General features: G+C 33.9%; 1 protein-coding gene across 1 annotated transcript; it reads right to left on the bottom strand.

The window, feature by feature from the left end:
• Nucleotides 1-693: 693 nt before the first annotated feature.
• On the bottom strand, nt 694-3,768 carry LOC130805458 (G-type lectin S-receptor-like serine/threonine-protein kinase LECRK4). Its single transcript, XM_057670232.1, has 5 exons — nt 3,657-3,768; nt 2,715-2,944; nt 2,454-2,668; nt 1,465-2,302; nt 694-714 (listed from the first exon to the last, which is right to left on the bottom strand). Exons 1-5 carry the CDS (start codon nt 3,766-3,768, stop codon nt 694-696), a joined length of 1,416 nt encoding a protein of 471 aa, XP_057526215.1.
• Between the last annotated feature and the right edge of the window lie 10,966 nt (nt 3,769-14,734).

The raw sequence follows: 14,734 nt of genomic DNA, 5'->3' as shown, positions 1-14,734 counted from the left end.
TGGAATAATTCTTATCAAAGTTAACATCAATCTATTTCTTAATATATGAGTAGTATATTACACTAAGATATGTTCTTTTCAATTTTTTGAAATATTATATTTTTGAATTTAAAAGCTATATAAATTTCCAATTAAAGTTTCTTAGAATATGTATTTGTGTTTTTAATGTTGTAGTATTTGCTGATTAATAAAATTTCATCATTAAAAATATTAATTTCTATAGTATTTCATCAAGAAATAAAAGATATATGATAATCAAAAGTTTTTTTTGAGAATGACAATAATCATTATGACAACGTTAGAAGATTACTCATATTTGCATTAAAAGTATGAAAATTTTAATAAATGAATATATTAACAACCTTATTTTTCTTCATTAAAAGCACTATATATTCTAAAATTATCTATCTATTGGATAAGAAATATTATACTTTTATACTGATAACGTGAAACTACATCTCTATTTAAAATTTACATTTAAATTTTATACTGATAATTTCGTACATTGCACGAGATTCTATGTGTGATCAGATCTCTACTCACTGCACTGCTTTAGCTAGAAAGTAAAGTATTACATTTGATAGGTTAAACATTGATATTTTGGTGCCATTGTTAATTGATTTATTTCTAATTTATTTCTAACCAATTTTTTTTATCTTTAGTTTTTGGTGTTTTTATTGTTTTCGGTTGGTGCTAACTCTTATTCAATTTCACCTAGATATTGGTCAAAGGTTAAAGTCAAAGTCAAAGTCAAAGTTAGCGACTTGGGATTATATTATATTGGCAAATGGTGATTATATTATATTTCCTCCGTCCCAATGAAATTGCACTTATTTCTTTTTGTTTATGCTACTTGTTTGGCACCATTTTTTCTTTTGTTAATGGTCGATGCACCTTTCAATTAATCACATTCACAAACTCATTATTTCTTCATATCTCAACCAATTTTGTTCCATCTATCTGTGTTTTATCTTATTCTCTGATTGTAGATTAGTGTTTCAAATTTCAATGTACAACGTGGTTTAATAGGAATAAAGATAATATCTTTTTGTTGCACATTTAAGATTGTATGGCTGCGCTTAAACACCTTCTTGTTATTGCACGACATATTTAATTTTCATCATTAGTATGTCAAATTAAAGAACAAATATAAATAGGTAAAGACTAAAGTAACCAAAAAGTATTTTAGATGAATAAATGATATAAAAGTGAGATAAAAGTGAGATTCTATAGATTAATAAAACAGAAGAAATTTTTTTATCGGATAGGAAATTTTTTATTTTAATTTCTTTTTTCTTATTACATTGTTGTAAAATCTAATGCCTAGTTGCAAAATACCAATTATATGTAAATGTAAAGAAATTTCATTTTCTAGACTACATATTTATAAACCAGGGTATTATGATTGTGTAGTAATAGAAAATGAGGATGGACAAGGAAGGTTATCAGGAACTTCAACAATACCTTGTAGCATTGTGTGACTGTTCCCATTGTTGGTCGAAGGCTCGGGTCTTCTTGGATACACCAAATCGCAACCATTACAAATTGCTTCAACCGGATTCCATCCCTTAGTGCCTCCTCATCATCAAGTAAAGATAATCTATCAGATTGGTAGTAATCCGATGCCCAATCCGTCAAAATTACTCCTTCCGTCTCTATGAGTTTGCTGCATACGTTTTTTTGACAGCTAGTGATCTCCAACAAGAGAACGCCAAAGCTATTCACATCTACCTTCACTGTGACTGGCTTGTTTCTGAACCATTCAGGGGCCACATACCCTTTAGTCCCTCTGATTGCGGTGTTTGTATGCGTTTGCTTCATGCCCAAAAGTTTCGCTAACCCAAAATCAGAAATACGAGCAGTTTGATGTGCATCGAGAAGTATGTTTTGGGGCTTTATATCGCAATGAATGATCTGGGTGGTGCACTCTTCATGCAAGTATAGCAGCCCACTTGCTATTCCTTGAGAAACTTCAACCCTTTCAAGCCAACTTGGCTTTGAATCCCCGAAAATGTAATCTGCTAAACTACTTTTTCTCATGTATTCGTAAACTAACAACCTTTGGTCGTCTTCCTTGCAAAATCCTACTAGCTGCACGAAATTCTTGTGATGAGTTCGGGCAATTAAATTAACTTCAGTTTTGAATTCTCGATCAGTATCACTTGATATCCGATCCAACTTCTTGACAGCAACACAAATTGGAGTTAATTCTCCATTGATCATGCCTTTGTAAACTACACCAAAAGAACCGCGTCCTAACTCTTCTGTGAATCCGTTTGTTGCCTCTCTTAACTCTTCATAGCTGAAACAATGGACGTTTTGATACTCATTTAGTGCTTTTTTCGGTCCATCATTGTGTACTTTGAGTTGCTTCACATTACAGATGAAGAATATCCCTAAACCGATGGCAATTAAGAGAATGAAATCAACCGATACAGAGCCACCTAACAGACCTTCTATTAGATGATTTACCTCGTTTTTTTGTTGGAGGAAATGAATCAATAGGATTGAACGAATCACTCGAAAGGTTTGAAGTCCCTACCTTTATCCAAGCAGATCCCGGTATTGAATTATGTTTTCTTCCATGACAATGGTGCTTTTTACATCCAACAACCAATACTATCACCATCATTAGTGACTCGAAAATTGACAGCAGCACAATAACAGTCTTTCAAACAAGCATTTCGACAGTCCAATTCATCAGAAGAACTAACCCGTTTGTAGTCATTAAATATGAAATCAGTACTTGGAAAGTGAACTAATTTGTACCCACCATTCATGACTCTCTTAGCAGAACTTTCAAAACTGTCGAGCCTAAAATCAGGTTTACAGTCGCTGTATTTATCATTAGGATCTACGAGAGAGTAATCTGGTGGGCACGTACATGTAGGCCTCGAATCATCACCAATGCTACAAATACTATTAGACCCACAAATCCCACTGCCTACATTAAAGTAATAGAAACTTAACCGAAATAAAATATTATGAATCTGCGCGAAATATTACAAGCTGGTGACGCTGTTTCAGTTGGTCCCAAGTGTTGTGCATTGTATTAGAGGTTGCGGGATCGAACCTCCACATCTACCTTTTTGCTGCTGCACGATATAGATGGCTGGGGCTACCTCACGGCACGTCGAAAGCCGCGGCTGTGATTCACTTTGTTCGTTTTTCGCTTAGACATGGTGTGTTTCACGTAATTATTTTGAAAATGTCATAACTCTTTCGTCACAACTCGGAATTCGACATGTGAACAGTCGATTCGGAGCTCACGAGCCCAATTTTTATAATCCGTCAGAAGGTCTGCCAGATTGTGGATAAATTTATCCTCATGAGCGTTTGAGTATTCTCCAAGATCATGTTTCTTCATTAGATCAATTTCGACGGACACGTATTATTTCCGCATAAAGGAAGATGTTTCGAATCGTTGGGGCTCTCTCCTCACATAGTCCTTCATGCGTGGGGCTAAATGTCATGGTAACATTTATTTAATTTATTTATTTATTTAAATTATTAATGTCATATTACCTTAATACCCTTTGACCTTGCCTTTCGGTCAAGGGGTTTTTTCTAGTAATCCCTATCTTCCTTATTTGGCCCATAAGCTAATAACTTTCCAAACCCTAACTTCCCTCTGATAACTGCCCTTTACTCCTCACCATCATGGTTCCCCTTCTTTAGTGCTGATAACCGCCTACCACTATGCAAGATAACCAACCTTCTCCCAGAAGTAACTTCCTCTCCATCATTATAGATAGAGGCAGTCAGCATCAAGGGAAGGATCATCGGATAATAGCCCTTCAAAAATCCTCACGACCCACTTCATTAGCCTTCCAAAAATACAAGCAACTTCAGCTCCTACACTCATATTCCTACATTCCCCATCTTATCATTTATTCATTGATTTCTGATTTCCGTTCTAACTTGAGCATCGGAGGGGTTTTCTGGGAGATCAACCCCCGGACAAGGCTAACGTGTTGTGTTGCAGGAATTCAAGTCACTTCCTTCCGCGAATTGCCATTCCTCACAACGCTCCCACTTCCAGTATTTCAAGTGTCTTGCACTTCCTCGTTTCATCACCGAAACAAGCTCAATTAGTCATAAAAGACAAATCACGAGGTAAGGAATATAAAGGGTTTAAGAATTAAAATACAAGACCATTACCCTAAATATTAAATATTCTATGGAAAAATAATTAGCACTCTATCTCTACCACTTCTGGTTGTAAGGATATGTAGCATTGAAATACATCTCAAACAATCTAAAGTATCAGACTGTGAGCAATAAAACTGCAAGCGCACGGGTGTTATAGTATGATTATGGGTCGAATAATGAGGAGACTTTGTTTCTAGAGTAATTTAGTTAATCAATCGCTATCAAACAACCAATAGTTAAGAGTTTGAACTGAACGTTTGCAATAATATGAAAATGATTAAAATTCAATATAATAAAAGACTAAGGCTTCGGAAATTCCCACAACTACACATGAATTCATGATGGACGTACAATTAAAAGATAATTTAGATTGATAAACAATTGATTTACTATCAACGCCAGATTGATTACAACAGCAACTCCCAAATCTTGATTAATAATTAACAAGGTTTTAATTTAATTCATTAAGACAAAATTGAATCTCAATTGCAGCTCATGCATCTTGCTATCAGATCAACAAAGAATTTAACTTAATGGGTCAATTAACCAATTAATCTAATCAATCTAATAAACAAAAAAAACAATACTTTTATCCATCAATTCAATCATGTTTTGTAGGGTTTATCCCTCTACCTTAGTAAGAAAACTACTCACTAATGGAATGCATAGAGACAAGTAAAATAAACAAATAAACAAAAGTAACAACAATAAACATAATTAAAAAATTAGGAAAAAAATAATACCTTAACAATGGAAGACGAACAAAAACAAAACCATAGACTTGCAAAATGAGTAATTGAAATGAAGAAAACAAGGTTTAATAATTGTTGAAGACTAAAATTACATAATAATTAAATCACTAATTAAGGTTCGCTTTGATTGAATGTAAATATTTAAGGGATAAACAAAGTAGTGAAAAAACAATGTAAATATTTAAGGTAAATAAAAGTCAAAGTAGGAAAACAAAGTTAATTAGATAATGATAAAGAAATTTGATTGTTAGAGAGGTGGAAGAATTGGTTAGAATGTAGTGAAAATGGATAAAACAACAATTAGTTCCCTCATATAGAGGAATAAATTTACCTTAGGGAGGATGGGGGAATACTTTCCTCCAAATGAGGGAAATCATACTTCCTTTTTATTCGTCTTTTTTAGTTTACTTTCATTCTACATCTTTCATCATCATCATCATCATCATCATCATCATCATTATACCCAGTGTATCCCGTTCATAGAAAACTATGGCCAGGGTATGGGGAGGGAGGGACGGCGGCAACTCATACCTATAAAGGAGAGCACGGCCAAAGAGTCTCCCGACTCGAGAAAGAATAAGATAAGATTCTACAATTGATGGGATCGAGTGCAGCTGAAGATAACTCCACAAGTCTGCATCTTATCACACACAAGCGTGACCCTTAGACATAAGATAAATATAAATAGAATGCATATGGATAGAATAAAATAAAATAAAAAACAATTAAAAATGCAAAAGGAAAACAATAATAATAATAGTAATAGGAACGAATAAAAGCCAGAGAACAAGAACACCGACAAGTTAGCGAAGGGAGAATCAGTAGTCTAAAACATGGATAAGGCGCCTCCACCTACCCCTATCCCTGGTCAGGTCCTCAGAGAGGTTTAATTCATGCAAGTCAACTTTTATTTTCTCATCCCAAGTTCTCTTGGGTCTTCCTCGACTCCTCCTACCCTCTACTATGATGCTTTCTATACTCCTCACAGGGGCGTTGAAAGTCTTTCTCTGCACATGTCCAAACCACCTCAATCTATTTTCGCGCATTTTTGCAGAAATAGGGGCAACCCCTAGTTTGTCTCTAAACTCTTGGTTCCTAAATCGATCCATCAATGTGTGCCCGCACATCCAACCCAGCATACGCATTTCTGTAACTTCCATCTTATGTTCAAAAATCTTCTTTACGGGCCAATATTCTGTCCCGTATAGCAAAGTAGGTCTGATTGTCACCCTGTAAAATTTACCTTTTAACTTATTGGGGAACTTCCTATCACATAGCACCGCGGTTGCTGCTCGCCACTTGAGCCAGCCTGCATGTATTCGATGATTGACATCTCCGTCAATCTCCCCATCCCTCTGAATGATTGATCCCAAATACCCGTACTTCGTCGTACTAGTAATCACTTCTTCCATCAGTCTCCTTTAAACATGAATAGTCTCCATGGTTGACCTTCCTGGCCTGAAATCGAATTGGTTATCTCTAATTACCGTCTCTTTTCTGATTCTCCTCTCTATCACTCTTTCCCACAATTTCATTGTGTGGCTAAGAAGTTTAATTCCTCTATAGTTCCCGCATATTTGTGCGTCGTCTTTGTTTTTAAACAGGGGTATTTGTGTGTTGTTCCTCCACTCTTCTGGCATCTTATGTGTCCTCAAGATAACATTAAAAAATTTAGACAGTCAACGAATGCTTTCTTCTCCTAAACCCGTCCACACCTCAATCAGTATGTTATCTGGCCCAACTTCTTTTGTTCTCCCATTGACCCATATTCCCGTGATCTTTGGATGTCAGAAGTTTGACTATCCTCCTCCTTTGGCCTCTAGTCTCGTTGAACAATTAAGAGAAATATTGACGCCATCTTGGCCCCCTAGCCATTCTACCTCTTTTACAAGTATCTTAATTACGTTATTCGCACATTTACTTACCTTTATTTCACTAGTTTAATTTTTATACCCCTTAATTATTTACACTTAATCCAAACGAGCCCATAAGATTAATACGATTAAGAAAAGCATATAAAATAAAACTCAGGTTCTCACTAAACTAAAAATGATATCATATCTAATGAAATTCCTAACTAATGAAAATTGCCCAAGAAATCGTAACACCCCACCCCACCCCCAGCTAAAACTATCTAAATGAAAACTAAATAATTCCGGACTGTTGGCATCGACCGAGTTTTCAGTAATCTCGCCCAAAACTATCAACATCACAGCCCAGGAGCTTTTTTCAATAGTAGTTCGACCGAAGCCAGGAGAGTATAGACCGACGCTTGGTACAAAACATCTAAAAACCTTGAAAACTCGATCAAACGATTATCAAAATCTCTTCATATCGATAAAATATCTTCATGAGCCACAAAATAGTATCCAAACGTATAATGACATATCATTGAAGATCGGTAGATATGATTGAGGATCAAGATGACTTGAAACTTGCTTGAATCAACTCGAATATCAAACATAAAGCACAAAAAGGCTAATAACAGAAAGAAGCCAAGAAATTGCTTAGAGGACTTTTTTTGTGCAACTATTGTGCTCTTTTTCCTGCATACCATTCTAATTTAGCTTCTTATATAGGAGAAGTGATCATGAAAATGTGTAATACTCATCTATTTGAATCAGGGGCGGTTCTAGGTCCATTCAAAATGTTTGACCGCTTAGGCCCCTTAAAAAACAAAGTTCTCATATTCATTAGTCAAGCGTAACTTAACTGGTGATTAGTTTTTCTATGATGTTGTTGGTTAGGAGTTTAAAATCTAACCCTGTACTCTTTGGTCTGCCTCGAATTTGAATGGCAAACTCAAAGGGACAAAATAACTTAAGTCATGTAGCAAGCCAATAAAACAAAAAGCTAAATTGACATTGGGTTAAAAGAAGTCGAAGGACTTAATATTTTATTATGAGATTGTTGGAATCAATCAGGTGAAGTGAATGTTAAATAGAATGGTTCAAGCACTAATTTTTAATTTTAGAAACTTAAATTTGGAAATTTTGCGACAGAATTTGAAAGGTCTTAATAGTGGGGAAATTTTTATATTGATTAGCTCAACGAGTCAACGGAATCTCAACCATCATTATAACCAAAATAAATTTATATCTATTAAATTCAAATATTGAATTTGATTCTACTATTAATAATCATCTATTTGCATTTTAATATTTTTTTATTGAGTAGTTACGATTTTAAATATTATCGTTACATTATGTTTGTAAAATACTCCCTCCAATTTTTTATCTCGTTTACTTTTTACACAATTTTTAAAGGAAATTTCGAGTCTTAATATCTCTTAATACGCATAATAAAAAATTATAAAAAAATTCACAATAAAAAAGTATATACATTAAGACAAATCTAACGAGATCTCAAATGAATATATTTTATTATTCTAAATATGTCTAAAAAACATTAATCAAATTTCTCTTTCCTTAAGGTAGAATATAACAAACGAGAAGAATATTAGAGAATGGAAGGAGTAAAGGTTTTTGCTATCGTTCACCATTCAATCTTATTTTGGATATTGTGACTAATGTATAAGATGTAATATGGTGCAGTGAGTTTTTGTTTGAATCGTCTAATCATATACTCCCTCCGTCCCTATGAGAATACACCTAAATATTTTGGGTGAAATTTAGAGGAAATAATTGGGTTGGAGAATAAAACATGTTACAAATGATAGCAAAAGGAAAGGAAAGATTATCTTTATTGATTGACAAAGAATGAGCAAAACAGGAAGAAGAGTACATGGCTCCTTATATAGAACAAGGAGGAGAAAAAGACAGAAAATACTAACATTCTGTTATAACCAATTTCTTGTTATAACAAACTTCTAACTAACTAACAATATGTCTATCTTAGTAATTCCTTAATAACTAATTCAGCTATGTAACACATATCTTTATTAGATGCTGAACTAATATCTCTTGCACACGTAGCTTGATTGGCATATTGGTGGTCATCATCTTCTACTTACTTTGCTTTAGCTGCTGCCTTTTAGTATAATATTGATGTTGATATTCCTCCATATGTTTAGCATCATTATATTCAATATCCCCCCCGCAAACGAGGAGTAGGTTGCCTAGCAACTCCTAGTTTGGATAATAATATGTTGAACTGATAAGAAGGTAAAGTCTTGGTAAGGATGTTTGCTAACTGTTGTGAAGTAGGAAGATGACAAAGTTTGAGCAAGCCTTCTAGAACTTTATCCCGAGTATAGTGACAATCAATTTCTATATGTTTTGTGCGATCATGAAAAACAGGATTTTTCGCGATATGGATTCCGGATTGATTGTCACAAAACAAAGTTATTGGACTTAGATCATGTACATCGAGCTCTTGTAACAATCTAATAACCCAGGTAACCTCTGAAGCTGCATTTGACATAGCTCGATATTCAGCTTCAGAACTAGATTTGGAAACAGTATGTTGTTTCTTTGACTTCTAACTTATGGGTGTCATGCCAAGTAATAGCAAATATCCTAAAACAGACCTCCTAGTATATAGGCAATCTCCCTAGTCTAAATCACTATATGCTCTAAGAGTGAGTTTGTTTGATCCTTGAATAACAAACCCTTGACCACATGTGTAATGCACATAGTTTAAAGTATGCATTAGAGCCTTCCAATGAGAATCTCTTGGGGATTGCATAAATTGACTCAAATTTTGGACTGTATAAGACAAGTCTGATCTCGTATGAGTCATAAAATTTAATTTTCCAATAAGACTCTTATAAATGTGAGGATCTTTACGTAAAGTGCCTTCATGAGCAGAAAGTTTTATATTTAAAGGGAGAGGACTGACTGCCTTCTTGAAGGTAGTAACACCTGAAACTTGAAGAAGATCTTTAGTGAATTTTCTTTGAGTTAAAACTATACCTTCAGGCATATAGCTAACTTCTAATCCTAGAAAATAATGAAGTCTCCCCAAGTCTTTAATAGTGAAGGTTTTGTGGAGATGTCTTTTCAGAGTCTCAATTTCTTCAGTACTATTACCAGTAATTAGCACATCATCAACATATACTGCAATAATAGTGAAGGTATTTTTGTATGATTTTGTAAACAAAGAATAATCATTCTTTGACTGATCATACCCTAAATTTCTTAACTCTGTTAATAGCTTGGCATGCCATTGTTTTGATGTCTGCTTAAGACCATATAATGATTTTCTTAACAAACAAACTTTGTTCTTTGGATTTTGGATGCCTTCTGGCATAGTCATGTATACTTCCTCATGTAAGTCTTCATGAAGGAAAGCATTGTTCACATCCAATTGATGCACAATCCACTTATTGCTAGCTGCAATAGCTAATAAACATCTAACTGTGGTCATTTTGACCACAGGGGAAAAGGTTTCTTCAAAGTCAATGTCATATTTTTGGTTATATCCCTTTGCTACTAATCTGGCCTTGAATCTCTCAAGTGTTCCATCAGCTTTTAATTTGACTTTGTACACCCATCTACATCCTGTGGCTTTTTTCCTTTAGGAAGAGGGACAACAACCCAGGTGTTGTTCTTTTGTAGGGCTTCTAATTCTTTTTGCATAGCCTCTTCCCACATGTTCTTCTGAGAGTTGTTCATGGTCTACAAGGTTGCACCAATGACTAGCAAGAACATAGTCTTTCAAATGTTTTGGAATTTTGGTAGCTCAAATAAGTCTAGGAGATTTTGTCAGAATATCATTATTTCTACTATCATTAGTAGGCTTAACAGGGTTCAAATGAATATTCTGATCTATAGTTTCATTTTCAGGTAAAGAATTTGATCTACAACGTTGATCTTTGCTTGATACAGGTAAAAAGAAAGGATTCACGCTTTCCTTTGAGCTATACTGATATGGAAAGAATTTCTCATAAAACAAAACATCTTTGGATACAAACATCATTTTTTATTGTAGATCATACAACTTGTAACCTTTTTGGTTTTGAGCATATCCAAGGAATACACATGGATGTGCTCTTGGATCAAGTTTAGATCTATCTCTTTTTAATGTTGAAGCATAGGCTAGGCAACCAAAAGATTTAGGCATGTCATATGATGGTGCCTTAGAATATAGTATTTTAAAATGCATCCTCTTGTTTAAAACAACAAGGGGCATTTTATTGATCAAGTGTGCAACACATTGCACACAATCACCCCAAAAGGACATAGGTACTTTTGATTGAAAGAACAATGCCCTTGTGACCTCTAGAAGGTGTCTATGCTTTATTTCGAAAACCCCATTTTGTTGAGGAGTATCAACACAACTAGTTTGATGTTCAATACCTTTTGCATTGTAAAAGAATAGGGTTTCCCCTTTAGTTAACTCTCTTTCATTGTCTGTTCTCACAATTTTGATTTTCTTATTGAATTGTGTGAGAACAAACTCATAAAATTGTGCAAAGAGGGTTGAAAATTCAGATTTTTGTTTGATCAACATGATCCATGTAAATCTGGAAAAATCATCAACAATTGTAATAAAGCTATTACATTTTTTTTAGTTGGGGTTTTCATTGGTCCCCAAATATCAATATGCAACATTTGAAAAGTTTCACAAGTTTTTATTGAACTTGGAGTAAAGCTACATCTAGTCATTTTTGCTAGAGGACATATAGTGCAAAGTATTTTATTCTTTACATCAATTTTTCTAAACTCAGGAAACAAGTATTGTAAACTAGAAAAAGGGAGGTGTCCAAGTTTAAGATGCCACACTTTAATGTGATTAAGAAGATCATCATTTTTAATATTCTTGGCAGCAGCTTGGCACACAACATCAGTAAGTTGTGTAAAAGTATGCAGACCAGCAGCAGGTTGTGCATTCTTTTTAATAGGGTATGTTTGTTGCACAGGAAGATCTAACTGTACAGACTGCATTGTTTCATCCTTAGGCAAGGTGTAATACAAGCCATTCCTTGCCTTACCAAGAAGCAAAAGCTTCTTCGTCAAAGACTCTTGTAAAATACAGTGGTCAACAGAAAACCAAATCTTAAAATTAAGATCTTTCACCAATTTATGCACTGACAGTAAGTTGAATTGAAAATTTGGCATAAACAGTACATTTTTTTAACATAAAACCATTCGGTAAAATGACATTCCCTATAATATGTACCTTGGTTTTTCTCCCATCAGGCATAGTGATATAATGTGATTTCCCTTGCAAAGTTTTATAGCTAGTAAAAGAACTTAACTCACAACATATATGATTGGATGCTCCACTATCTATGATCCAACTACTATGAAAATATGCATTAAAACAATAGTTACCTGCAATATGTGCAGTATTGGTAGTGGAAGAATCTTTATCATTCATGGATGGTTTCTTGAGCAAAGCCAGGATTTGGTCATATTGTTACTTGGTGAATCTAGCTTCAACAATGTTGGGTTCTTGATTTGGATTTTCATTCAATGTTGTGTTTGCTTCGCTTGTTGTGGCATCATCCTTTACCCATGTATTTTTTTTTTAATTGGGAGGATACCCATGTATTTTCCAACACCTTTCAATATTATGCCCATGAATCTTGCAATGTTCACAAAAAAATTGATTATTTGTTTTCTTGTTCTTGATGTTCTTGCTCTTGTTTTCAACATACTTTTTTGTTTTTTCAGTTCTACAAGCAATGGTTGTTTCTTGGGTATCCACATAGCTTGTTCTGCTGATTTCTTGATGAGTTTGTTCTTGAGTAAGGATTCTATAAGCTTCACAAACTGTGGGCATTTCACAAACTTCCTTTGTAGTCTTAAACCACAACACACTTTGATTAATCCTTTCATCAACAACATTAAGAAGCCACACTAGGACCACATCATTCACCTTATCCCATGCCCTTTCATGAGCACTACTTGTTGTTGATCTTTTAATCGTACCATCCACAAATCCCATTTTGTTTTTTCCTGATAACCCATTGGAAATCGCCCTCTTCCAGCTTTTAAAACCCACCCCTGAAAATACAGTAGACACAAGGTTAAGCCCTATGTTTGTGGGATGTAGGAAGTATTGGCTGGATGGATTCATTGTGGGATCACTTGGCTTCGAACTTTTATCCTGATTGATTGTCATCCTTGAAGGTTTATGAATCTTGAACAGATTGAATCAAGAATGAAAAAAAAATACAATCAAAAGTGCACGAAAGAAACAGAAGCGCAGATCAGATTAGAACAAAACCATTCTTCTGTTCTTCCTTTAAAACTTCTGATAGATCAAAGAATTCAAGGTCTGATTGGCTCTGATACCATGTTACAAATGGTGGCAAAAGGAAAGGAAAGATTTTCTTTATTGATTGACAAAGAATGAGAAAAACAGGAAGAAGAGTACATGGCTCCTTATATAGAACAAGGAGGATAAAAAGACAGAAAATATTAACATTCTGTTATAACCAATTTCTTGTTATAACAAACTTCTAACTAACTAACAATATGCCTATCTTAGTAATTCCTTAATAACTAATTCAGCTATGTAACACATATCTTTATTAGATGCTAAACTAAGATCTCTTGCACACGTGGCTTGATTGGCATATTGGTGGTCATCATGTTCTGCTTTACTTTGCTTTAGCTACTGCCCCTTAGTATAATATTGATGTTGTTGTTCCTCCATATGTTTAGCATCATTATATTCAATAAAACACAAAACAAGTGGTTAAGATGGAGAGATAATAAATTTGTGATTGAGATTTAAAGAAAGAAAGTGAAACCATTGTCAAAAAGGAAAAAAGTGCAAAATAAATAGGATAAACTAAAATGAAAAAAAAATACAATCATACAAATTGAGAAGGACATTGGGAATAGTAATTTTAGGTGGTGTTTCGACAAGAGGAAGGTGAAGAAAATTGACCTTTTTGGTGGTGTATTTGAACCCCAATCAAAACTAAGGCTGAAAGGTATACGCGTATACCTACCTTATATCCTTGTTGCATTCACTCATATTTTGCATAATACGCCACATAAAATTACAATTTTTTACAAATTTAATTATATATCTACTTTTACCTAAACCATACAATATCATAAAATAAAACTAATATTCTTAATTATGTATCAATAATTTTAACAAAAATATACAAAATTAGGTATGAAGCAGGCACATATAAAGATAGGATAGGGCAAAGTCGGGAAGGTATGCGGCTTGTAAGCTCTCATACCCACCACCTACCCACTAATTATGGTAGTGAATTCACCAATTACTCACCATTTTAGTACTCATACCCGCTTTAATTGACTATTCCAAAATTAACATTAAATAAAAATCAATTTTTATCGTAAGAACTACGAAGAAAAAATGGTTGAGTAACAAATGGAGCGGGAAAGCGATTAGTGTTACCTTATTCACTGATTTTGGACGAATATTAGACAAGTGGCTTTTTTAAAGCTATTCTTGATCGTATTCTTGACAAATGATGATGAATTAGACTTGAATTGTATTCTAGACAAATGTTGACTATTATACCGAGAATTGACTAATTGAGTATGTAAAGATAAAATAAATGTTGACTAACTGAACTTTATTAGACTCCAAGTCTCAATCCGACGGAGACGTATATTTTTTTTTTACCAACTTCAACTAAGACACTAAATTTGATTACTCCATTGGGTTTAGTCGGATTTTGTACTTTATCATGTTTGCGTTAATTCCAGTTGGATTTGAATATGGGTTAGATTTGTATTAATAGAATCGAATCGTAAAATTATACAATTTTATAAATAAATTTAAATATGCTCAAATATTTTGTTCATAGTCGCAATTATTCATTTAAAAAGTTTTAATTGTGATATAATTTCTTTAAACTTTATTTTGAAGGACTGAAATACAAAAATATTCAATAATTAGTTCAAAGTCGATATAAAAAATAATTATGGAAA

The sequence above is a fragment of the Amaranthus tricolor genome, chromosome 2 (assembly GCF_026212465.1).
Source record: "Amaranthus tricolor cultivar Red isolate AtriRed21 chromosome 2, ASM2621246v1, whole genome shotgun sequence".
Taxonomy (NCBI): domain Eukaryota; kingdom Viridiplantae; phylum Streptophyta; class Magnoliopsida; order Caryophyllales; family Amaranthaceae; genus Amaranthus; species Amaranthus tricolor.
The sequence above is the reverse complement of the archived record's forward strand: the minus strand, read 5'-3'. Positions and strand labels throughout refer to the sequence as shown.